We start from the raw sequence: 24,890 nt of genomic DNA, 5'->3' as shown, positions 1-24,890 counted from the left end.
ATTAGGGCTCTCTGTAGGTCATTTCAAATGGATGAACCATGGCAAAATACTAAATGACATTCATACAGGAGCTTTCACCACCGTACACACCACGATGAGCTGTGAGACACAGTCCCAGCCAAGGCGTCTGGCCCACTGACGCGTGCGGCTGGAAATTATTCAGAGAAAAAATACCTCCAAGGTGGAAATAAGCCCCCTTTATTCGATATTGATTTACATTTTTTTATATAAAAAATTACTTACATTTAATACATTTCTTCAAAATACAAGCAGCCAAACGACATACAAATCAAATACAAAATTATAAAATTTCTTATATCTATGATCTTCCTTTTCTTCTGAATGTAACAGATGTGCGTTGTGTATATAGCTCTCTAAATAATTATTTTTGCCTGTAAATCCTCCTCCGTCAGCGTCCATAAGCCGTCCATCGATACACAAGACATGAAAAATATGCTATGCAATATTGCCCCTTTTGTCCGTTTACAGTACACGATACAGGACTCTGTCTCAGAACATTCAAGGTGGGCCTCAACCTGTTTTTAAGACGTTGAAGTTGCAAAGTGGACATGGGGGGGGGGGGGGGGGGGGGGGGGACACAATGAAACACAAAAGGATTAAGCCGTTAAGTCGAATGGTCCAAACTTTAGGTTGAAAAAGCAAGAGTGACCGCTTCATTACTACAGATATCAATTTTTATATCATTGCCACGGCTTGAATTTTGCAAATTTTTGGAAATACTTATATCTTCCAGGGCTCATTCTACATACCAACAAGTCAGTGGCTCTTCCAATTATAGAGAGTCTCTGTGAGGGGGATCCCAGGATGCATATCATCCAGTTAAAAAAGACCACGGTTGTGACATCACTGCTGGCACTGATTGCAATTGGCTAATTTTTAGTAGTGGTCGTTTTTTCAAGTGATTTCTCACTTACATAACATCACATACAGAAAGACCCATATTGAAACAGGTTTTTTAGACCCCTTCCCCTTTAAAATACTCTATAGTATATAAACTATCCATGGGACTACTCTTTACAAAAATGGTCATCCACCTTGGTTCGTTACCCTCGGTCTGAATAGGCTCACTCCACGCCAACGAGAGACATACGGATATTGGTACAAATATAAGCACTGTTTCTTTAAAGTTTTCAACTGTGCGCACATGTGAGTTCTGGTGTTAATAAATGTTGAGCTAGTCAGCAGCGTTTTACGTCACCGCAATACTGTATAGTCGCGGTATGTGCGGTGACATATATTTCGACACACATTAAAAAGCAAATGAGAAAAATTAACCAAAAACCGAAAAATAACTGAATCAAACAAAATTGAAGTTTGAAACCTTTTAGCCCACAAATAAGACTATGCTGGATGCTAAAAAATAAGAGCTGCTAAATGCTTAAAAGAAACAGAAAGAGCCCGATAGGAAATAGAAAATTCTTGTTTTGTTTCCTCTCTTCATTTTATACATTTTGTACACAGCGGTAAAAAAGGAGTAGAAAGGTTAAAGTCAGGCTATGCGGCGGTTTCACGAATCGTCCCCTCTAGTTTCTTTGGGAGTAGCTCTCTCCTCTCGTCGATGTTGATGACTGGCTTCCTACAGTTCTGTCCGTCCAGGTATATCTTTGCATATACTGGGTTGGAGTAATTCATGGGCTGTAGAGACACAAAGGGGAAGAGGTTATCTTAAGCATCTCTTAGGTCGCATAAAATGTCCTGCAATGAATCGTTGTCTACTTTGCCAAGTTGCCTTATAGTCGTGTAGTGGTGAAACTGGGAAACAAATAAGTCAGAAAGAGTCAGACATGGGCAATTGAAGCAGTGCAGAGGGAGCAAGACGCATGCATATTAGTGAAAGTGAAAGCACTGTCCGCCGGTATCCCCTCCTTAGAAACCTGTCCGCAAAATACAGTCCCTCCAGGATTTTGAGCCTTTTTCTTGTGATTGTTGCGGCCAATAATGCTGTGGTGAAATGGTGAATGTTTTGCAATAAAGTAGGTAAAGAGGGAGAACATTAGAATATTGATGATTTCAAATATATATGATATATATGATGATTTACTTGTTACTTGTTTTGTGTTTAGGTTAGTTTACCCTGAAAAGGTGATAGTTACATATAAAGTTCATAGAACCCAGATTTTTATTGCGAAACATGATATCTACCCCATGGACACCTCATGAACAGATTTAGAGCTATTCATGATTTACTTTGGCATGTAATTTAAGTCGAGGATTAGCCCAAAAAGGGCTTCGGGCTGAATAGGTTTAACGGTAAGTTTTGCAGACATGCCTGCTTGTTCATAACCGTAAAGACGTTTTGTTTATTGACGTGACTTTTTGTAAGGGGAAGACTGATGAATATCGAGGGAAAGTGCGACGATGGTCACTTTATGCAGACATGCGGTGATTAAACAAATATGGAAACTCATGCAATTTCTCAGGGCTAATTTGATATGGCGTGATTTGACGCGATCGGGAAATCCTGGAGGCTTGCATGTAACAAGCTCACTATTCCATATCGGTCTCACTAAGACATGACAACCTATCCCCCCTCCTTCAATATTCAAACATGACTCCCTGTGGAAACACAAATAACGTCAATAGTAGTTAGCCATTCACCTGTCCAGGAATAACCTCCTTGGGCACAGTGTGGATGCCCAAGGCACGAGGGTCACTGGATTTTACACACCAGCCCTGCAACAGAACCAGAGTAGCATCGCTGAGGACCAGGGCCCAGTACACTAACCTCATGAGACAAACTTGGGATGGATGACTGAAAACGGGTGGGATTCTTTTTTTTCTCTTAACATGTACACAAAAAATATGATGTGTTATAAGTCAAGCTACTCAAGGTAAGGACCAGAAAGAAACCATCCGTCTTTAAGAAGACAACATTTTTGGGGGAAAAACAGGGGACTTGTTAGTATTCAAGTCAGCAGAAAGAGTAGTGGGAAAAAAAAAGATAGGGGAGAGATTGGAGCGACAATAGCACATGTCAAAGTTGGCCGGGCAAAAAGCAATAGTATTAGGGCTGGGGAACGCTAGGCGGCGAGATAACAACATCAGTGAAGGTGCTATGATTTGTTTGATATGCTGAGTGTTAGCAAGCCCCTGAACCCCATGTACAGAATACATCAGCGACCAGATAAAGGCTCCCTTGGCACAGAGTACCTGCATAGGAGTAATGCCTTTCGCACAGAAACACACACACACACACACACACACACACACACACACACACACACACACACACACACACACACACACACACACACACACACACACACACACACACACACACACACACACACACACACACACAGGCCCGGTAGCTTATCATGGACCTGGACTATTACATTTGCGAGGGTACAGAGACTACAATAATCTAAACACACAAGAGCTGTGAGAACTTGTAGTTCAAAACATATCGGTCAGTATATAGAATGCTCCTTTTTTTAACGGGTTCGAGATCCGCACCAGAGCCCAAAAAGGCCCTGGATGTGCACAAAAGACACATTTTACAGTTGCTCAGCATCCACAACGGTGAACGTATGGACGTTGTGGTCTCCCGTGGCTTATTAAAGGTGACATATTATACCACCAGGTGTGAGTGGGATTAGCCGTTACAAGCCGTTTTTGAAAATCGGCCTCTTCTGACATCACAAGTGGGCGTGTCCGCTTAGATGTGGGCTGGATAGATCAGTCCACCAGCCTACACGGCGCGCCGTAGAAAACGTTGCTCATCTATCCATCATACATCTAGGAGGACACGCCCACCCTATGATGTCAGAAGGGGCCGATTTTCAAAACGGCTTGTAACGGCTAACCACCATCACACTCGGTGGTGTGGTGTGTCACCTTTAAGGGGACGGTTCTGCTCCCTCATGGGTTTTATCAGTCAACACCACTAAGGTGGTGGAGCCCACGGACCTTGTGCGGGTCCAGTGTGAAGTTGGGTCTGAGCAGGCTGCCGGCGTCTGCGTGGTTGTCGTGGTCCACCTCGTACATGTTGTAGGAGGGGTTGCCGATCTCCACGTTGATGCCGCCGTTGGTCATGGGCTGCCGCTGCACACGCTTCCCCCTGCAGGGAGGGGGGTGGGGGGGGGATCAAGTTAAGACCAGGCAGGACCCTCTTTGGTGAGAAACCGTGAGGCTAGAGGGGCCCTGGATCTCTCAGAACCATGTGGCGTGTTTGTATGTGTGTGTGTGTGTGTGTGTGTGCGCGCGCGCGTGCGTGCGTGTGTGCGTGAAGGAGAGGCCGTGTCGCTCGCTTGAGGTTACAGACTGACACCACGGGCGGCAGTAGCTCAGGAGGTAGAGCGGGTTGGCTGGTAACCTGAAGGTTGTTGGTTCGATCCCCGGCTCCTCCTAGCTAGAGTGTCGAGGTGTCCTTGAGCAAGGCACCTAACCCTCACTGTTAGCTCCCGACGAGCTGGCGGTCGCCTTGCATGGTTGACTCCGCCGTCGGTGTGTGAATGTGTGCGTGAATGGTGAATGTGAGGCAACATTGTAAAGCGCTTTGAGTGGCCAATGGTTAGAAAAGCGCTATATAAATGCAGTCCATTTACCACGCAAATGAATTACACTTTCACACATTCTGTTTGTGTGGGGCTTTGGGTCCACAATGCCGTCGTCAGACTGGACTCTACAGCAGTGGGGTCAGGGAAAGAAAAGTGAATTCCACTGAACTCGATGTAAAATGAGGCTTCAATTATAGTGCTGGATTAGAGGAGGTTTAAAAGAAATGTTCCAGCCAGGATTTCAGGTTTAATACAAAACAACCAAGACACGCCTCACAATACCTTGATCCTCCCTTTAAGCCTGCTGTACACCATCAGACTACAGTGTCAGTCAGCCCCAGGCCCCCATAGGCCACCAGCCAAACCGTAGCCATTGCTTCTGTTCTACCTGACAACTTCATCCTTCATTCAATACAGAGACACTTTACAAGGCAGCTTCTGTCTTGTAAAGTTGTGTCTGCACAGACACCACTTGCTAGCAGACAGCAGCAAATATATTATAGATGTGTGTTTGTGTGTTGTTGTTTTTTTTTACCTCTGCCTGCGTTTGCAGATGAAAACTCCGGCCACCACTGTCACGATCAGGATGACCAGCAGCACCAGTGGTACAATGATGGCTATGCTCCCTGAGAGAGCGCGAGCGAGAACGAGAGTGAGAGTGAGAGTGAGAGTAAGAGAGTGAGAGAGAGTAAGAGAGAGAGAGAGAGAGAGAGAGAGAGAGAGAGAGAGAGAGAGAGAGAGACAAGAGATGGGAGAGGATCAGAAAGAGGTCAGATGCTATTCTATGAAACACCAGCTGTGTAATTCAGACCATCTTTTCTTTTATTAAAATGAATTCACACAAGCCCGCAGGCATACACATGCATGCATACACAAACACACACACACACACACACACACACACACACACACACACACACACACACACACACACACACACACACACACACACACACACACACACACACACACACACAGAATACTGTTATGTATTTTCACAAAGTCATTCTTGAACATCATAATTAACAGATGCAAAATTGCTGTAGGATACTTTGTTTATGTATAAGGATTATACATAGCACCAGCGCACACACAGACACACACACACACACAGACACACACACACACGCGCGCGCGCGCGTGCTCGCTCTAATAAAAGCTCTGGATCTGCTGAAATCCATTATGGCTGGTCAATAATGTTCTCCGTCTGACACTCAGCAGTAGCAACGGCAGCAGGGAGATCAATGTGTTGTTTAAAAACACGGCTGGCAGATCCACCACCTAATGATCGAACAAGGTGCTAATAGATAATAGGTAGATAATAGGCTGCATATGCGACGCTATTTCACGGGCCGCCGTGGGGGCAGGCTGTGGGGGCCGGGGGGTACCCACCTCCAGTGGTGTTGTCTGATCTGCTGCTCTTGGGGGCGGGTCGCTCGCACTGGGTTCCTGCCCAGTTGACCGAGCACCTGCGGGAGGGTTTGGAGAAGAAGGTGGAAATAAAGGCTGGTTAGCTCGCCACGCGCTGCCCGCCCCCTCGCTTCAAACACAGAAAACCACTGCTGAGGAACCAGGCTAATTATTCTACTTAGTGAGCGGGCCTTGTGAGAAGTACACACTAAATCTCGCTGGGGATAGGGGGTTTATCATTATGCATTCTAACAAGCTGCTGGATACAATGCAAACAAGCTATACGTCGATGTGGCCTCTGAGATGCGGGCATTCAAACTCAAGGGTTTGAATATTGATCCGTGAAGGGAGACAAAAGGACACAAGGAGGCAGAGGAAGATGGCGACGAGGGGCAATATGCCGCCGCCGCCGCCTCATTTACACCGTGGATGGGATCCGATGGGAGGAAATGCATGGCCGTCGTTAACGGGGAGGTGATATCCAATTTGGCATGATTGACGCAGATGGGCCCGCGAAGCATGAGTGATCCGACGCGACGCACGCTCGGCGATGATAGAATGAAATTACGCCAAATGACATGCACTGCGAGTGTCAGGACATCAAAGTTATCATAAATAAGAAGGCGCCCCCCCCCCCCCCCCCCCCCCGCACGTGCGTCAAATTAATCTCACCCTCGCAGGGCAGGAAATGTCACAGTGAGAGCCCGGCATGAATTTTGATGAGCAGTAGGGGGGGGGGGGGGGGGGGGGGGGGGGTGTGTGTGTGTGTGTGTGTGTGAGGGAGCGTTGTAGAGTTTGAGAGGTGAGCAAAGCTAAACAGAAGAACACAACGGGCTGGAGGTAGGTGTTCAGTCCCTCCTTCGGGGATGGCATAAAACCATCCCGACAGTCAGTCCTTCCCAGGAAATTAACAAACACCCATGTCCCCCCCCCCCCCCCCCCCCCCACATCGATTGAAGGAAAAGGGTTCCGTTGGCCTGCCGTGAGTTTGTCTCAGTGCCTGCAAGTCATGGTAGTTTACACAAACACACACACAAGCACGCACACACACACAGTACACCCTGTGGGACTGAATGGCCGTGGTGGGTGGGTGGGTGAGTGAGTGAGTGAGTGGGAGGAGCGGCTAGTGCGGACGTGCCACAGAAGGGACTGCACTTTACACTGGACTGGGTGGAGCGGGAGAGGTGGAGGGGGACGGCGAGAGGAGGCGGGTGGTGGGTTGGGTGGCGCGGCGTGGCTCTGGAGGGATGCGGGTGGGCGCGGTGGGAGAGAGAGGGAGGACCTACTTGCAGCGTGGTTTGTTAGGGGCCGTTATTGTGCATATCCCCTCATTCTGACAGAAGTAATCGCACGGGTTGGCCAGCTCATCGCAACGCTGGTTCTTGAACCCTGATGTGCAGCTGCAGAAACACGGGCGTGTGGTGTGATCAGGAAGGCAGCGGGAATCGTAACACAGATTGCAGGACACAGAATGCGGTCCCGCTAAAGGTTCTTCACGGCAGCACGACCGGGCCCGCTGATAACGGTGGCCGACGCACGGCACGCCTCAAGCTTGAGGCGCGCAATTAGGTTGCAACGCCCACAACACATGGATTTGTCTTTGCCTTATGAAAAATGCACGCCTACAAAAAAGCAACTGTTAGGAATACATAGCATCCCCAATCAATTCCCATCTGTCTCGTGGATCTGCAAAGCCCGAGATGGATCTGCTGGAGGAAAAACAGGGGGTTATTAGTCTTGGTTCAGGATTACCTTTAATAAATCGGGAGTTTAAATGAAGAACGCGATAATGATTGGACCATAAGCAATGTTAATGTGTTTTTGTATTCGATTTACAAACTAAAGTACCCTGGAGTCGATTGTGCAGATGGAGAGAGGAAAAAGATTTAAAAGTATTGTTACATTTTATTCAAGCCCAGGCAGGAGTCAACTACTGTGTTGAGGCTGAGGAAGTAAGCTGTGGCAAACGCTATGAAGATAGGGAACACGCTGTTCTGCATCCTTTTGGAATAATGTCTGATAAGCCCTGTAGTCAGCTTAAACAAGCTTAGTTTTAGGTAAGGCTTTGTACTGGTGCACACCAAGACGTTGAGATTATTCCTTCCTTTGTCGATTCCAAGAAAGGAAGGCTAATGGCCAATTTCTTAAAATAGGCATATCAAAATGGGTTCAGACGTCGGTATCTGCTGAAATGAGAAATAAGTGATCACTTATAATTACTATAGCTTGGCAATTTGAGCCAATCAGAAAGAGCACATGCGAAAATATAAACACATAAAGGCTATATATATTTATGTACAAAAAATAATTACATATGTGCTGGAGTGCTGGATGAAAAAGAATGAAAAAATCTACTTCATGATGACAATCATGAGTTTTGAAGATATTTGACCTTTGATGCATTATCTGAGAAATTATCATTACAATTGGAATACCCCAATCCTGGGAGGATTCCTCTTTTTGCCTTGATGAAATACCCATTTACCAGCATAAGGTCAAACATTTATGATTTCTTGACAGATATATCAATCATTTCACCTAATCTCGGGTCCTTGGAGTCAATGAATAAACCACATTACGGAGGTCCGTTAAGCTCATGAAAAAGGAGATGGGAAACATTTGCATAGAAATTGATTCCATTCTTTAGACTGTTGAATGATGACCACACATCCCGCCTTAACCATATTGGATGACGGGTCGTATAAAAAACACACAAAAAATTACAACAGGGCTGCCTTTCTGAAATTGAGGTTTCTTTCTTATTAAAATGTTTGTCAGTAGGGGGGCTCGCTAACAGCCTTCACGTCACTCGATTATCGTTGAAATATTGTCAATCCGCGTCCGACCGACCGACGTCGCACATTAACCTTCGGTATCTGCCAGTCAAGCCTTTTGTCCTCACCCAGTTAGCTGCCAGCGGCCTTGACGCCACCGACAGGCCGCTGGCGCGATGCGCGTCGCCCTCAGCTCTCTTCGAACACTTCTAAGACCCGTCGCCGCCTACAGCCTGCGCGTCCGACTGACATTAGCGCCGAGCGGTTTGTGACGGCGACATTGTTACAGTTTCCCAGTACGATAAGCTTTGATGGGATTCAAATCCAGTTTGCTAATAGCCTGCACCATGGGGTGAAGGGTTGTGTGTTCTCTTTTCCTCACAATGTGGCAGAGAAGAACCATAGAAGAGGCCCTCTCCGGTGCAAAGGTGTAGCGTTAAACATGGGAACTTTGTGGCATGTTTCTTAACATCAAGGTGCCTTAAACCCCCGGCAGCGCGAGATGAAACGCTGAGCGTCCCCGGCGCCGTAGCTGTGTGAGCTCGTACTTAGCCCCCCGCTGCGGCTCGCGACCGCTAGTGTCAAACGTTCCTCCGACTTAGGGATCCTTCCCGAGAGGACGACATCTCAAAGCCCTGTACCTCTCCTCTCAGCGGGGGGGTCCGGGTTGGCACCATGAAGACATCCAAGGCCCCACTCCCTGGCAGCCCTGTCTGCCAGGGTGCTGTCGAGCCCGGAGTCTGAACCGGTACGGACGGGATTCTATCTGCCTCCCCCCCCCTTCTTCGGCGCACGCCCGGGCTTCACTCCACACACAAAAACACAAACACACACACACACACACACAGACTCCCCGGAGCCTATTAAGCGGTGACTTACTGGCAGAAGGGTAGGTTGGTGTCGGGGTCCAGGTGACAGGTGCCGCCGTTGTAGCAGTAGCCGTCACACAGCTGACAGCTCGCTGCTATCCGGCCGTTGGTGCAACTGCAAGGAACACAGACATAGCGGACGCTAGTGACACCGCGCAGCGTAATTGTACTCATACGCACCAAGTCAACACGTTTTTTTGAGGTCAACATCGGTACAACGTGTCTGGTTAACGCCTTAATTAGTTGATTTTCAAAAAGCAAGTTTGGGATATTTTGAGAAGCACTTTAAGCGTGTGTCAAAAGACCATACTAAAATAATTGCTTGAGATTATGTAGCCTGTTGGTTCCAAACGCGCTTGGAGGGAACTGTGTGGCAGTTATTTACAATTAGGAGAAAATAATTTGGCCTCATTATTGTGTGTTAATGTTTGAATCAGCAGATCTTTCAGGGAAAAAGCAAGAAAACAAACATCCCAATGGTTGTCATTTTTATGCCAAAGATTGGAAAAATACAAGTTCCTCGTTAATTAACATTACATGTACAGAACATTAAAAAGTAATCAAGCTCACATTCTAACATCCTCATCATTAAAGTAAGTACTAATCTACAGCAATTCCTGTCGAAAACCACCCTGTCTGGGTTTATTTCCTGGTAATGATCAGCTCGCTATACATTATCCTGCGTATTGCACAGCTGCTTACAAGATAAATACATGGCAACAAAAAATGGTTGCATCGATTAAAAAATAATTTGATGTCATCCGCAAATAAAAACAATCAAATTAGATTCCTGAAAATCAACTGTTGGAAATAGCATCCGAGGCAACAGTCTGTTGTTCTTAACAGCGATCTGCTATTCCGAAATAACAGACGAACGCCGTGATTGAAGCCGCGTAATAAAAATGTGTATTATGTGCTTCACAACTTCACCAATCCTGCGGCCGCGGTGTGAACGGTGTTGCGCAGCGACGGTACAGCAACAGGCGCAAACTTACTTGCACACCACGTCCCCGGTGTCTTCGGTGATGAGACACGGCGCCCCGTGGCATCGCAGACACTTGTCCACCTCACACTTGTTGCCCTCGAACCTGGCCGGACAGACGCACTCCACGTATCCACTGCTGGACAGCGTGCACGCCTTGGAGTTCACGCAGTAATGGTGGCAGATGTCTGTTGAGAGAGTGCACGCAAACACGCACGCACACACACACATACAAACACACAGATATATAAATACACGCACAAGCCCGCACCGAACAGGGGGGGGGGAGATGCAACAGACTGCTCCGTATAATGAGGCACTGGGAGCGGAGTTGGGGCTGTGTTGTGATAGGAATTTTACAGGGCTTTAATGGGACTTAATTATCCGAATCAAATGACATCTCGGCCACAGATGAAAACATATCTCCCCTTGGGCCCGCGGTGGCGGAGCACTACCAACGTCACCACGAGTGATGAATTCGTTCTCCCATAGCCTGGCATGGAAAAACACATTCGAACAAAAAAAAGGAAAAGTATTCCATCCATTCCGTCACAGAGACCAACATGGTCCTTGACCGATGAATGGTTTGCTCTCTTTGATCTAAAATTAGAGGAAAGTACAGTGTTTGTGGAAAGAAATTGGATTGGATTTTCTCTTAGCTTCTTAAACAAGTAGCAGGACCAAAACCAACTACAGAATTCTTCCTTGCAGCCGTTCATTTTCGTATTAGACGCAGCCAAGAAGTATCCGTCTTAGAGAGGTAATGGATTCTGGCCACTCACGGTAAAGGCATCTGTCTCCGGTGTATTCCGCCATGCACCGGCACACTGGCTGGTTACCTTGGCTCACGTCGCAGGTGCCCCCGTTCAAACAGTAATTGTCGCACACCTTTCTCTCGCAGAACGGCCCCGAGAAACCGGTGGGGCAGCGACAGGTCGGCTTGCCTGGAGAGAGAACAGGGAGAGAACAGAGAGAGTAGGGCCCTTAGTTAGTCCATTCATAAGGTCATGGACCCTATGCTCCCAGCAGCCATAATGTTTACTAGGGGGGGGGGGGGGGTTGAAACTTCCTGCTTCTTTGGAGGAAACCATGGAAACGTCTCGTTTATGAACATCGCCATGGTTCCCTGAGAAGGGATCACTTCGGTGGATCTGCCGAACATGTCCCCAAATTCAGACATTTCGACCAAGTAGGTTTTTTGGTCAAACCAGTGTTATGTTCATCAAAGGTTGACGACATATTCAGTGATGGGGTAGCACAGAGGTTGATCGTTAATCATCTGTTAATGTGTTTGCTTAGGTTTGCCATTACCTCAAGGATGTTTAAGAAGCTATAGGTTAAACTTATGTTAACATGCCAAGTACTATAAAAGTACTTGGCGTGTTAACATTATTAATGCTAAGAGCCCTGGGAAAAGGAACAGAACAAAATCTAACGCGCTTCGGATGAAAGGATGGTTCATACGGACACATCTCTTACCCTTAGGACACAACACTCAGGAAGGATCTGTGTGAACTGGAACAGTGGGAACAGAACGGGGCCTTTTAGCTCCTGGACGAGTAAATCCTTGTGCCTTAAAAGCACTCCAGAGGATTGCTGAGAGCCAGATAAGCAGCAAACATTGGACCACTGGAAACCATGATCTAAAGCAGGTCCTGCTTTCTGAACAGGGCTTTAACCTTGAGTTACAAGCGCGATTAAACAAGCCCCCTGTGGCCCCTCGGAGTACCGCGAGCGATCATAGGAAAGGTTGATGATGCCTTTTAAATGAGACGGACACAAACAAAGCATGCATTTTATTTTTTTATTTTTTCATTCGAATAGTCCCCTCAAGGAAGAATACAATTTCAGATTTTTTTTGTTGGTAGGCCACAGGAGGGAACAATTCCCAGAGTGCTCCGATGGTTCATAAAAACATGTTAGGTCAGGACTCAGTGAGAGGGACCTTGCTAGCTTTTATATTTCAGATGGCAATGGATAACACGGTTACTGACTTGGACAAGGTTTTCATTTCTAATACTTACAGTGGCAATGGTCAACCAAAGGGAATAAAGCGGTTAAAAAAACTTTTTTTTTTAGATTGTCAATCAAATGTGTGTGTATCTCGATTGCCAACATCATTGTTGCACCACTCAATAGTCTCGCAAACAGTTTTAACGCTTCAAGGATCCCTTTGAGGTACAGGTCAAATAAACAAATGTCCAGCACGTACTTGACTGCAAGGTGCTGGCCGTTTGTTCAGATACCAAAGCCATTCCCTTGGCTGAAGCTTGCCTTAAATCAGCCCACATCCTCCTCTGCTGGTTATTTACACCAATATGCTGGTGCCCAGGAGACGTGTGCTCAATACAGCGCAGCCTCTCCCTTTATGAAAAACCAGTCTATTGCAGAGCATGAATGAACTGCTCCGGAGCCCAGCAGCGCAAAACAAATATTCCCTAATCTCGCCCGGTTATGCTGCACACATAAATAGACACACACACTTCATCCCGTAATGGTGGGCGACATTTGGCAATAATACTCCTCAATATCAATGTATGAATTTTGATTTATTTTTATCTACAGGGTGCATATGATGCCACGGTCACAGAGTAAGCCAGTGACGAGGCTAACAGTGTTTTGTTGGCCAAGACTGATATACTGATAACTATCTGAAGAGCCTTATTGTGTTATAAGATGACTGTGTTATATTGTGCTAAAATAGCATTCGGTGCTGTTTTGTGCTGTTTTTATGTGAGGAGAGATATTTGTTTTTGCTGTGCGAAAAAGAAAAAAATAAATCAAATTTAGGACACTTGGTGTGAGTGGAGACTACTTTTCAAGAGATAAACATTTCATCTACACTTTCCAAATTGCATTTCAAAGCCAATGTAAGTTTGCCTTCCTCGCCCAACAAAAACAAAAAAATACTCACAGCCAGTTTTCATTGGCTTGGTTCAACCCAAACACTGAGCAAGTATAAAAATCTATGTGGACACCTCAGGATTTCAATTAGTGTTCAAAAAGCTACAGCAGTCCTAGGATAATTGCAGTGGTGAAGCCACACAGTTTATCATTGTAAACAAACTCAGAGATGTTTGGGATAATTACTATCTTAACCACTTAGGTGGCAGAAAATACAGCACCCCCGTAGAACGTAATTTAGAACCCAATGTAGATATCGAGCGACATTTTTGCGACGTAAAACTTAAGGGCAATTCTATATCCCGTTTTATTTTTTTCGTTGTCCAACTGGTGTCCAACCATAACTATTACAGAGTAAAATAACCAAAGACCATTTGCGTAAAACAGATGGACGTTGGATTTTGACATTATGTTGCAACGTGTCGTTTTATTAGTAATTCTTTTTCAAATCACGGGAATTTGCTGACAGCAGTTTCTTTTGTGGTTCCAACGCTGAAGCAGCTGTAATCTGCTGCTGCCTCAGGCTGCTCAGATCGCAAAGTAGAAGATCATTAGCCTCGTCCCACAATACTGCTGCACACTAACACGACACCGCTCAGTGCCATCCAAAGTAGGAATTAAACACCAACCAAATCCCCCATAAACTCAACGTTTTGGATCATAAAGCCCCTTCACTTATGGCTTGCCCCCATCCCTGTTCCAAACGACCAGAGTTAAATCTTCTAGTAGCATGGGAGAGACAACCTCAAACATCCTCTGTGTGTGTTTGCCGACTCTCCCTCCCCGCAAACCACTTAACATGACATTAGTGCGGTCGCCTCACCCAGTGGGGAGCCCATGCAGGTGCCTCCGTTTAGGCAGTAGTCTGTGCAATGGTTAACCTCGCAGCGTTCCCCTGAGAACTCAGGCCAGCAGTAGCACCTCCAGTCTCCCTTCTCATTGGCCAGGCAACGTCCTCCGTTCTCGCAAGGAGGCCGGCACAGCTCCCCTACAACAAACAAACAAAAGGGCCAACATCATGATTAACTGTTGTAACCAGCAATTGTTATAATATCAGAGTTTTTACATCGCAAATTCGTCATTGCTTTTTCTCTATTGTTTTACAGTTCAGCCTTCTCCGTTAGTACAATACCGTAGACGATAAACACAGAACAGTAAAATATAAACCATTCAACATTAAACAAGTTCCATTTTCTGTCTGAAGAAAAATATCAATCATACAACTGGAAAAATAATATTATACGACACATAGAATGCTTCAGATCAAAAGATTCCCAGAAACATGTCACGTATGTAGATTATATTTCTATTATATTCCCAGTATTGATATATCTATTTCTTATACAGCTTTTTTCCATATGGGTCAAAAAGCCACAACAATAACATGCATGCGCACGGCAACATCATGATTGTGTGTGTGCCGCAACCCACTCTGCATTGCATCAGGACAGGAGCAGGCCTACCTGACATATTGACATTACTACAGGTGCCATTAACCAGCACTTTCCCCTCTGGGCAGGTACACTTGGCTCCCGACGGGTTCAGCAGACACATGAAATCACAACTCATTCGCAGACATGGATTGGTCGCTGTAAAGAAGAAGAAAGAATAAAAAAGTGTACATAAAAAAAGAAAACACAAATCAAAAGTACAGATGAATAAAACCTGTACGTTCCCGAGCAAACTCCAATAAAAGTATTCACACGGAGATAATGTTGTCTTTTTCTTCTGAGGGGCAAGATGTTTTCTTTTTGTGCCAATAATCTGTGTGAACATTTCAGATGGTGCTTGCCAAAGTCGATTCTTTTTGGAAGCATTTCCAATGCTAAGGTATGGCATGATTTAGTCCGCACGTTCCAGGCAGACTCATTAAGCATGCTTGGCATGAACAACCCATACATCCCATATGCTCCGCTTCATTGCACACATCACAAATCAAAATGCTTTAAAAAAAAAAAAAACGACTGAAACGGTTGTTAGGGAGTTTTTCTTAACACATCAAAATCCCTCTCAATCTCTCTTGCACAACTTGTGTCCACAGCCTGCAAATTCTAACGCCTCATCTAATGAGGCACTGGAGAATGGCCCAGCTGCCCTTTGGATAAGAAGAAAAAAGAAAATCCAAGAGTGATCTTTTCTTATCCTCTGGCACCATTAAGACCCCTGATGTAACAAATAACCGGGACAGATGTGCAGCATTTGAAAGCGGTGGACGGGAAGGGGCGAATCGATCGCCCCCCATCTCAGGGCTGGGCGGTTGGTGGGGGGTGGGGGGGTTGGGGGGGGGGCTCCCGATGATGACTTTATGCAGCGCACGTGAAGAGCAGATAACAGATTGTCCGGCTGCCTAGAGGATTTCATTTTCACCTTGAATTGGATTAACCCGTGCCATTTCTCTATTGACAGTATACACAATGCTCGCTAGGGGGGAGGGCAGCGGCTGAATACATCTTGTGGGCGTTCCCTAACGCCTGCTGCCTTTCAGTGCAGGGGGAGGGACCTGGCGGCGTACCGTCTTGCTGCTTGTAGCGGTGGGAGACCAACACGTTGGTGGGCTTCTCCACACCCAGGTGGAGGAATTCCACCGGCAGGTGGCCGAACTTGTGGATCCTGAAGGTGTCGTGTTTCAGCCCTGTGCCGTAGATGTAGTCCTCAAATATATTGATCCGGTAGGGCTGGGAGACGCCTGTCGAGTCAAGCGGACAAACGGCGAGTAGCAGAACGTGAACGACGAAACACGAGAAGGTTTGAGGGGGGGGGGGGGGGGGACAGTGGAGTGCGCTGTAGGGGAAGCAGAGAGTATCCTGTGCTGTGTTGTGTTGTATAGTGTAGTGTCTGTATTTAAACTAATGAATATATAAAACTGTGATGGCTGATGACAGACTAGTGCATTGACAGATGGGTCGACACAAAGTATGTAAGTAATATTGATCTAGTAAAAAAGCAATACATTCAAGGCTATTAATGGCACACATCCATAGGCGAGTGGTTAGAGTGAGATCGTGAGAGAGAGAGGGTGAGCGAGCTAAAGAGAGCGAGAGAGAGTGAAATAATGAGCTAGAGAGAGCGAGAGAGAGAGATCGAGAGAGAGACATAAGTACATACATAGGGAGAGTAGAGATGGATAGGAGAGGAGGTGAGAGAGCGAGACAGACAGAAGGACATACATAAGGAGAGGAGAGATGGAGGGGGAGATGGATAGGAGAGGGAATGTGAGAGAGAGAGAGAAAGAGAGAGAGAGAGCGAGGTAGAGAGACAAAAGGACAGACATAGGGAGAGGAGAGATTGAGGGAGAGATAATAGGAGAGGGAATGGAGATGGATAGGAGAGGGAATGTGAGAGAGGGAGACAGAGAGAGAGAGAGAGAGAGAGAGAGAGAGAGAGAGAGAGAGAGAGAGAGAGAGAGGGAGACAGAGAGAGGGAGACAGAGACAGAGACAGAGAGAGAGTGAGACAGACATAGGCAGAGGATAGATGAAGGGAGAGATGGATAGCAGAGGGAATGCGAGAGAGAAAGAGAGATGCATGGCTCTTTTGCGGCTACGGCTGCGACATTACCGTGTCTCTCGCTGATTGTCACCAGAGGGTCAGAGCCATCCAATCTAATACTGCCGATCTGCGAGAGCTCGGGGTCGGCCCAATACAAACGCTGATTGAAATAATCAATAGCCAGTCCTGAAGAAAGGAAGAAATTCATTTGACTTATGATCGGTGTAAGGGCGATCAATAGGTATTGCTTCATTCCTGTTGGACCCGCCCCTCCCGGATTTTAATGGCTTTTCCTGAAATACTTAAACACAATTTCAAAGCAAATGTGTCGGGGGGGTTCATTGACTGTTTGCACTCCGTTGCGTGCGTGACACGATTAATATATCATGTTTGTGTGTCTGTGTCTGTGTCTGTGTGTGTGTGTGTGTGTGTGTGTGTGTGTGTGTGTGTGTGTGTGTGTGTGTGTGTGTGTGTGTGTGTGTGTGTGTGTGTGTGAAAAATAACCTCGTTCCAAAAGGTGGATGGGGTTTTTACAGATCTTACGTCGATTTAGCCTTCGGTGCTGTGCCCTGCATCATCATTTAACAAAAGACCCAAACCTTCGGGGGTCCGGGGCTGCGTTTTTCCCATCGGAGTGCACGCTGACCGGGTAAATATGAACACCTGGCTTCGGCGACTAAATGGGTTTGTGTTTTTCTTGCGGGTGATTAATTCAGCCTACTGTAGCCAGAGACAAAGCATGGGTCCCTCTGAATTAAAAGCAGGCCAAAGGAGCTCTTCAGACCCAGATCAGCACTAAGCTTCTCCCTCAAGACGGCCCCCAAAGGGCCCTGCAACGTCTTAGAGATGATCTCCTCTTTTCCCCTCCGTAGTACCGTCTCGTATCGCATGATAACGCTATCCTCCTGAGCCCCGTAAGGCAGAATGTTTGTCCAGGGTACCGTATGTTCCCTGTCAGGAACTCATGCGTGCGAATGTAAAGTATATTTAGTGACTGGAGATATTGTAATTGCCTCGTGCTATGCATCCGTGCATTTTCTCATTATATGGCTCTAGTATCTCATCAGAAGAGAACCGTTATTGCATTATGTATATTATGCCTGCCTGTTTTCAAAAATAGATGAATAAAGCCTCATAAGTGTTTTGTGAAGAAATGTGCCTTCTGCAAATAAATTGTGGAAAAGGTGGACCATTGAGATCATTGGTCCAGGAGTTGCATCCTTCGTTGTTTCGACTGAAAAAAAAAATGATCGATGCTCGCACTTTTGTCTGTGTATGAAGCAGTACTCTCTCATATTAGAGAAAAGTAGAGGGATCCCATTGAAGTAGATCTACACAATTCCTCCGATAAGGTTGGCATGGTTAATTGAAACATTTCAAATGCATTTATTGAGTTTAACTTCATCATTGGTCTTAAGAGGAAATAGATAAGACGTTACCGGTCGGTCTCCTCAGGTTCTTCTCCAGCAGTATCCGGCGTAGAGAGCCGTCCATGGCGGACTCTTCTATATGGGAGTGGTCTCCTATCACGCTCCAGTACATCATCCTGCAAAGTGGCTGGTTGTCAACACCGTAGAAAGGAGACATACGACACGCACATCCAACTTTTTTGCAGGTGCCGAACCACTGGGGGTAACAATACGTTTGAAATAGTAGCGTCTGAACACGTGTGTATGGCCCCTGAGGTGCAACAAAAAACATTGTCAACATTTTGAACACATTCCAACCAAGATCCACATTTGATCCGAAACATGGTTGTTAACATCGTCCTCTACAACGTCCTGATGATAGCACGTAGCTTCTGCTGGAAGTTACACACCTCATTAAATATCACGCATCATCAGATTCAAATCCATCCCATTAAGAGACACTGCATATGCAAGTACGTATTGCACACTGGGAATATCGCTAAAGATCTTGAAAGCACAGACTTAAAGAGTCTGCGTACTTGGATCCCCACTTCAGGTCTTTTACAACTATACATCGATAGAAAGTCCCACTATTTATTTTCTCATGTTATAATCTCCCTTGATCTTCCCATCTTCCAATAAAACGATGGCTAAGCGCCTGCATCCTGACATGTCTGTGCATATGCACGCACGAGTGCATGAGTGGGGTTGGGGTAGGAGGGAAGTGACAGGACGTGGGAGTCCTCTCCCACTCCTACCCTATGTGCACCCTGCCAGCACCAGCAGTCGGCCGAGATTAGCTTCCCGGAGGAGCAGGTCTTACCCTCGGGCCGGGTTGACCACGATGGCATAGGGCTCTCCAGCGATGTCGGTCACCAGCCGGGTGCAATTGGGTCCCTTGAGCTGCCCCACGTTTATGGAGTAGCGCAGCTTGGTCCAGTGGGCCGTGTAATAGCTGAACCAGTGCATTCGCGAGTGATCCGTCCAATAGATATTGCCCGTGATCCAGTCGGCAGACACATCCCTTGGCCGGCGAAAGTCTGAGCACTGGTGGAATCAATGGGTAGCAAAACGTTAGGCCCTGCGTGAGAGGCTCGCTGCGCATTGATTCAATGCGCTAAGTTGTATTCAATTGAGTTCAACGAAAGACAGGAAGATTTAGAACGGGTTAGTTTACCTTTGATGAGATGGAACAAAGCTATCAAATTGATACCATAGTTCGAGCACTGACTATAAAGTAATATACCTATGAGTTATGTTGTAATGGTTAATCTAAGTATTACGAATTGCCGTTTTAATGCAATATGCCGCTAAATGAATGAGTTGGCTTAAGCCAATCTGTAAGAATATATTACCCTGAAGGTTTGGCTCATTTAAACCAATAAGGGATTGAATAATTCAACCATTACTTAACAAAACAAAAATAATCATCATCATTTATTCAACAAGCAATATATTAAATTAAATCATAACTACTTAATGTAACTAGATTGGGCTCGTTCCAAGTCAATCAAGGCACCAAAAACAGATTCAGGGCAATCTAGGCCTACACAATAACTAAAAATTTAATGCGCTTGCTTAGAAAAAAATAGTCATTCATCAACACCTTTGGATATACTTACAATGTTTTTGACATTAGATTTAGTTTGACTTCTGTCTAGGGTTTCTTTGTAAAAAAGTCCACCAGGGTTAAACTGTGTAGCCCAGATAAACTTTTGGTGGTGAACCAGTGCATCCATTCCAATAATGCGTGCATTGTCCTCGATGCGAGTGAGTACTTTGTGTCCATGGCTCTGGTTAAATGGATACACAAAACTTCGGATTTCAGTGTCATTAGCAATGTAGAGCACTCGATCCTCTGGTCCTGCCGATGGTTTATTTATATGCAAAGAAAATGAAGAGTGGCTCAATTCCATTGAGGGTATTGAACAGTTTGAACATAGCACACAAACATACAATCAACTTTGACTATGCCTCATGATTAACAAAATTACAATTCAATTATGAAAACAATATTTTTGAATATCAATGTTGATTATCTTAGCTTAATTGAACACAATTAATGAATTGATGTTTGAAAAATGCAAAGTTCGGGTTCTTACCTTTTGCTATACAATTGCCATTGACCTCTTTATAGTTCCGATCGCATGTGCATTTAAAAGATCCTTTAGTATTAGTGCAATAGTGTGCACATGCATCAAACTTGAGACACTCATTGATTTCTGGAAAGAAAGGAAAAGAAAGCAAAGATGAAGACAGAACTTTGGCAGTTATTCTCAGACACACGGTCTAATAACTCCTGCCTCCTACAAAGTTGAGCTCTCAGTGCAGCTTTAATCATTCTTCAATCATCTTTCATTTCCGAACCTTATAAATGGTGGCCTTGACCTGTTACGAAAGAGGAAATGACATCGGCGCACTGTAAAAGGAATTTTTCCCGTTTCCTCGCACAAACCCATTAAGTGTGAATCAGACACCAGGATCTGGATTGCTTGATTGAATAATTGCCGCTATCATCACTTAAAATGAAAGTGTAAAAGTGGTATCATAGTTTGAAGTTACTTCCGTTACTAGTGGTTAGTGGAAGAATCAACCCCCCTGTGTCCTATTCTCTGCGAGGCACTATCTAAGAAGTGGTTGAAAATTCTGAAAAACACAACGCCAGATGCCAAAATTGGTTATGGTACAATTAAATGTGAGCAAATTACATCCTGTGTTTTACTGGGTTGGGAAAATTCGAAAATACACCAAAAACAGGTAAGTGATTTGCCATTTTAAAAAAGTCACCTTCCGGCTACCGCTGAACCACACGGTAGCCTGTATTAGGCTACCCTTGGCGCAGCCTAATGCAGTTCTGTGTATCATTGCTCACAACCCTGTTTGGGTTTAACTTATTTGCATGGCGGAACAAGGCAGACACCGATGTGAGCATACAATACCTTGGCACTGGCTGGTTGTTTGGTCTCTCTTGAAGCCTGCTTTACAATGGCAAACGCCATTAGCATTTGTTTGATTACAGATTGCATCCTCCCCGCAGGGGTTTGTTTTCTTCCCACATACGTCCCCGTTGGAAACTGTGTGTTAAAAGAACAGGACTTTGATTAGACTCCATCACTCCTGGCGGCATGCTAGATACCTGCTGTGCACTCATGTTTGATGTGCTACGAAGCCAAGAGGGCCACATATCTTTGCCGTAGCCCCTTTCATATAGCGCAGAACACGACTCAAGTCGTTGGGCGATACATAAATTACCATAAATAACCAAACAACAGATCAAACTAAAAAAAGTGCCAATTTCACTCCGGGTCCAGCGACCCTTTTCATCTCGCCCCCCTGCGCGTGCAATTTCCTTGAAGTCCGCGCCCATGACAGCAGGGGGGGGGGGGGGGAGAGATGGGTGGAGTACGGTACGTACGGCCTTTGCATTCCTGCTCATCCAAGCTCTTTTCTCCACCGCAATCGTTGAAGAGGTCGCACTGCAGCTGGGCGGGGATGCAGCGCTGGTCGCCGCAGGTGAACTCCGTCTTGCCGCACGGCCGCGGTCTGCCGGTCACCGCCTCTGCTGTAGGAACACAGAGCGTTCGGTTTCACGCCACGCCACGTCCGCCACGCAGGTGAACTCCCCTATAGCGCTGTTTAACACCTCTTTGACAACCACCTCCCCCCAAGAAAAGCCATCTCCACTTTCACTTTAGAACATTCACAGGATTAGAATAACAAATAAATGCTAGAATATCAAAGCGGTCGCATTTCTCTAGTATCTCTGTGTCCTGATGGCGAACCATAAACCATGAACCATGAACCATGGGCCGGCTACTCACCACACTCCTCCTCGTCCGAGTTGTCTCCGCAGTCGTCCACCTTGTTGCACACCTGGTCCGTGCGCAGGCACACGCGGTCGTTGCGGCAACGGAACGCCCTGGTGGGAGGGCACGCGTGTTTGGCTGGGGAGAGAAAGCCATGCCTTGATTTCATCCACCGTCTTTCCCCCCCCAAAAATGAATCCATTACGGAGGGACCCACTAGTGTCTTTGAGGACGCTGCACACCATGACGGTTCATTATGTTCTTTATGATGAAGAAAAACAATTGTATACAAAGTGTCTGATCGGAAGCCTTTGAAGGCGGACCCACCACACATGTCTTGGTCCTCATCCGAGTTGTCTCCACAGTCGTCCTTGCCGTCGCACACCCACGCGTGCAGTTTGCATAAGGTGTTGTTGCAGACAAATTCATCAGTGCGGCAGAAGAAGGAACCTGGTAATAACAGAGACGGCTGCTGTTGGTTCATCTAAACCCGGGAGGTTATTAACCTATAGGGACTCGGGCAATAATGCTTTCCGTGGACAGTCGTTATTGCCTGGCCAAGACCACACACACCTCCCCAACTCACACAAAGTAAAGGTCTACTTCCGACGTTACGAAAACCCTTTCAAGGTCTTCTACATATTTCCCCACTATTTCTAACCGCATTACATGCCGCTGCCTGGTCTCCATAGCTACGCCTTTCTATGGGACTAATAGCGCTTCCATCGCCAGGCAGACTTCCGCGTAGGATGCAGGAGTGTGCAGAGAGAAAAAGTACAAACGGCGCGAGGTTTTCACCCGTGAACCGATGTGTCATGCCATACTTCAGACGTCCCAGCATGCAGCGGGCCCACGCTAACCCGCACGCCCTACCCTGACTGCAGCTCTCCTTGTCGCTGTTGTCACCGTGACGACGGCCACACGCCCTACCCTGACTGCAGCTCTCCTTGTCGCTGTTGTCACCGTGACGACGGCCACACGCGCTACCCTGACTGCAGCTCTCCTTGTCGCTGTTGTCACCGTGACGACGGCCACACGCCCTGCCCTGACTGCAGCTCTCCTTGTCGCTGTGGTCACCATGACGCCCAAACGCCCTACCCTGACTGCAGCTCTCATTGTCGCTGTGGTCACCGTGACGACGCCCGCACGCCCTACCCTGACTGCAGCACTCCTTGTCGCTGTTGTCACCTTGACGATGGCCACACGCCCTACCCTGACTGCAGCTCTCCTTGTCGCTGTGGTCACCGTGACGACGCCCGCACGCCCTACCCTGACTGCAGCTCTCCTCGTCACTGTGGTCCACGCAGTCGAACACGTCGTCGCAGTGCCAGCGCCGCGGGATGCAGTGGGCGCGGTTAAGACACAGAAACTCGTCCTCTCTGCACTCCTTCACACAGCCGATCTGTAGGGAGAGAGCATAGATGGGTTTCGCCCCAAAAAATGGCAAACCGTGCCCCCTGGGCTCAAGGTTTGTTAAAAAATGATGTATCGGAACTTGACTAATGGAGGGATAATAAGCACAGCCAGATGCAGACAGAGAGCTGTCTGAGATCTTAATGTTCTTCCTGACTCATGCACAGGTATTATAATAATAGTAATGCATGCATTGTGGAAAGAATGAACTGCCTTTGATTTGCTCTGTCAATGGCAAATGTATTTGGGAAAAATATGTATCGACACGTGTTAGATGCTGCATACAACCTCTTTACCTTAATAACTTCAACGATGATACACACATATACAGTCATGATGGCGATATTGCATTTGAACATAGAATGTCACAAAGTAAACACATTAGAATTGTAAATACCAGTTCTACACCCCAGCTAGTCCTCTATAGTATCTGTATGCGCCTTTCGCAGACTTATTGCCTTTTGAATGTTGTTTGTGGCATTTGAAAGCTTAATATTGTTAAAAAAAAGGAAAAGTGACAGCGAGGGAAAAAATAAATAAAAAGCGTGCAGAGCTCAGCAAACTGACCTCATCTGAGCCGTCTAGACAGTTGTCATGTCCATCACAGCGCAGGCTGGCCGACACACACCCCCCACTGGCACACACGTACTCGTTGAGGGAGCAGGAGGGGACTGCTGTGAACCACAGATAACATCAAGATCGACCGAAAAATCCTTAAAAATCGCCCACAAACCCCGTCCCGCTCAACCTGCTCAAAGCACCGCAACATCACAAACATCTGCAATCAAAACGAGGAGCACAAAGTGTTTGGAGAGGGTAGAAGTTGGGTGTTGCTGATGCAGGGACTGGTTGGCTTCTTGAATATGACGTGTTCCCCGTGGCCGGATGGAGCACACGACTCACTACCTGCTGCTGAACAAAGTGCTTTAGCAGTCGGCTGTCGGAGCACTTTGCTAACACACGCGGCCAATCATCGCGGTGGGAGCCCTGCGGAGCATATGAAACAAGCAGCCTTGCAAAGCCAACTCAGCTTCACAAAACGTGCGAGCGCCAGCATCTGCTCGGGAGGCCCGGATGCGGCTGTGCGTTGCTGTTGTGCGTTGCTATTGTGCTTCTATTACACCGCACTTTTCAGGAGGGGATCCTTTAATTGTCAGTCGATTCGCTGTTGTTGAGCAGCATGAATCTTTTTACAAATTGATACACCAAAAAAAAGCTTCCAGTGATCCCTGGTTACTTTTTCTTGTAATTTTTGTGTAATCCCTGGACTAGTATACAAATTTGATATATCGAGGGTTTCCTTTTTTTTTTGTTT

The 24,890-nt window shown here is 46.4% G+C and overlaps 1 protein-coding gene across 1 annotated transcript in view; it reads right to left on the bottom strand.

Moving 5' to 3' along the window:
- Positions 1–612: 612 nt before the first annotated feature.
- The window catches only part of lrp1bb (low density lipoprotein receptor-related protein 1Bb), a 228,399-nt gene continuing 204,121 nt past the window's right edge, over positions 613–24,890 (bottom strand). Inside the window, exons 70-91 of the mRNA XM_056579905.1 lie at positions 24,143–24,249; positions 23,432–23,564; positions 22,490–22,612; positions 22,178–22,300; positions 21,772–21,918; positions 21,296–21,430; positions 20,459–20,578; positions 19,979–20,220; positions 19,180–19,403; positions 18,387–18,493; positions 17,017–17,133; positions 15,972–16,145; positions 14,923–15,048; positions 14,283–14,447; positions 11,338–11,499; positions 10,569–10,743; positions 9,584–9,688; positions 5,913–5,989; positions 5,056–5,146; positions 3,931–4,081; positions 2,620–2,694; positions 613–1,656 (exon numbers count right to left, since the gene is read on the bottom strand). Of these exons, the coding sequence (XP_056435880.1) occupies positions 1,516–1,656; positions 2,620–2,694; positions 3,931–4,081; positions 5,056–5,146; positions 5,913–5,989; positions 9,584–9,688; positions 10,569–10,743; positions 11,338–11,499; positions 14,283–14,447; positions 14,923–15,048; positions 15,972–16,145; positions 17,017–17,133; positions 18,387–18,493; positions 19,180–19,403; positions 19,979–20,220; positions 20,459–20,578; positions 21,296–21,430; positions 21,772–21,918; positions 22,178–22,300; positions 22,490–22,612; positions 23,432–23,564; positions 24,143–24,249 (3,020 nt within the window). The 3' untranslated portion in view covers positions 613–1,515. The remainder of the gene's footprint in view (positions 1,657–2,619; positions 2,695–3,930; positions 4,082–5,055; positions 5,147–5,912; positions 5,990–9,583; positions 9,689–10,568; positions 10,744–11,337; positions 11,500–14,282; positions 14,448–14,922; positions 15,049–15,971; positions 16,146–17,016; positions 17,134–18,386; positions 18,494–19,179; positions 19,404–19,978; positions 20,221–20,458; positions 20,579–21,295; positions 21,431–21,771; positions 21,919–22,177; positions 22,301–22,489; positions 22,613–23,431; positions 23,565–24,142; positions 24,250–24,890) is intronic.

The sequence above is a fragment of the Gadus chalcogrammus genome, chromosome 20 (assembly GCF_026213295.1).
Source record: "Gadus chalcogrammus isolate NIFS_2021 chromosome 20, NIFS_Gcha_1.0, whole genome shotgun sequence".
In the NCBI taxonomy this organism is placed as follows: domain Eukaryota; kingdom Metazoa; phylum Chordata; class Actinopteri; order Gadiformes; family Gadidae; genus Gadus; species Gadus chalcogrammus.
Note: the sequence above shows the minus strand (reverse complement) of the source record. Positions and strands in the feature narration are given on the sequence as shown.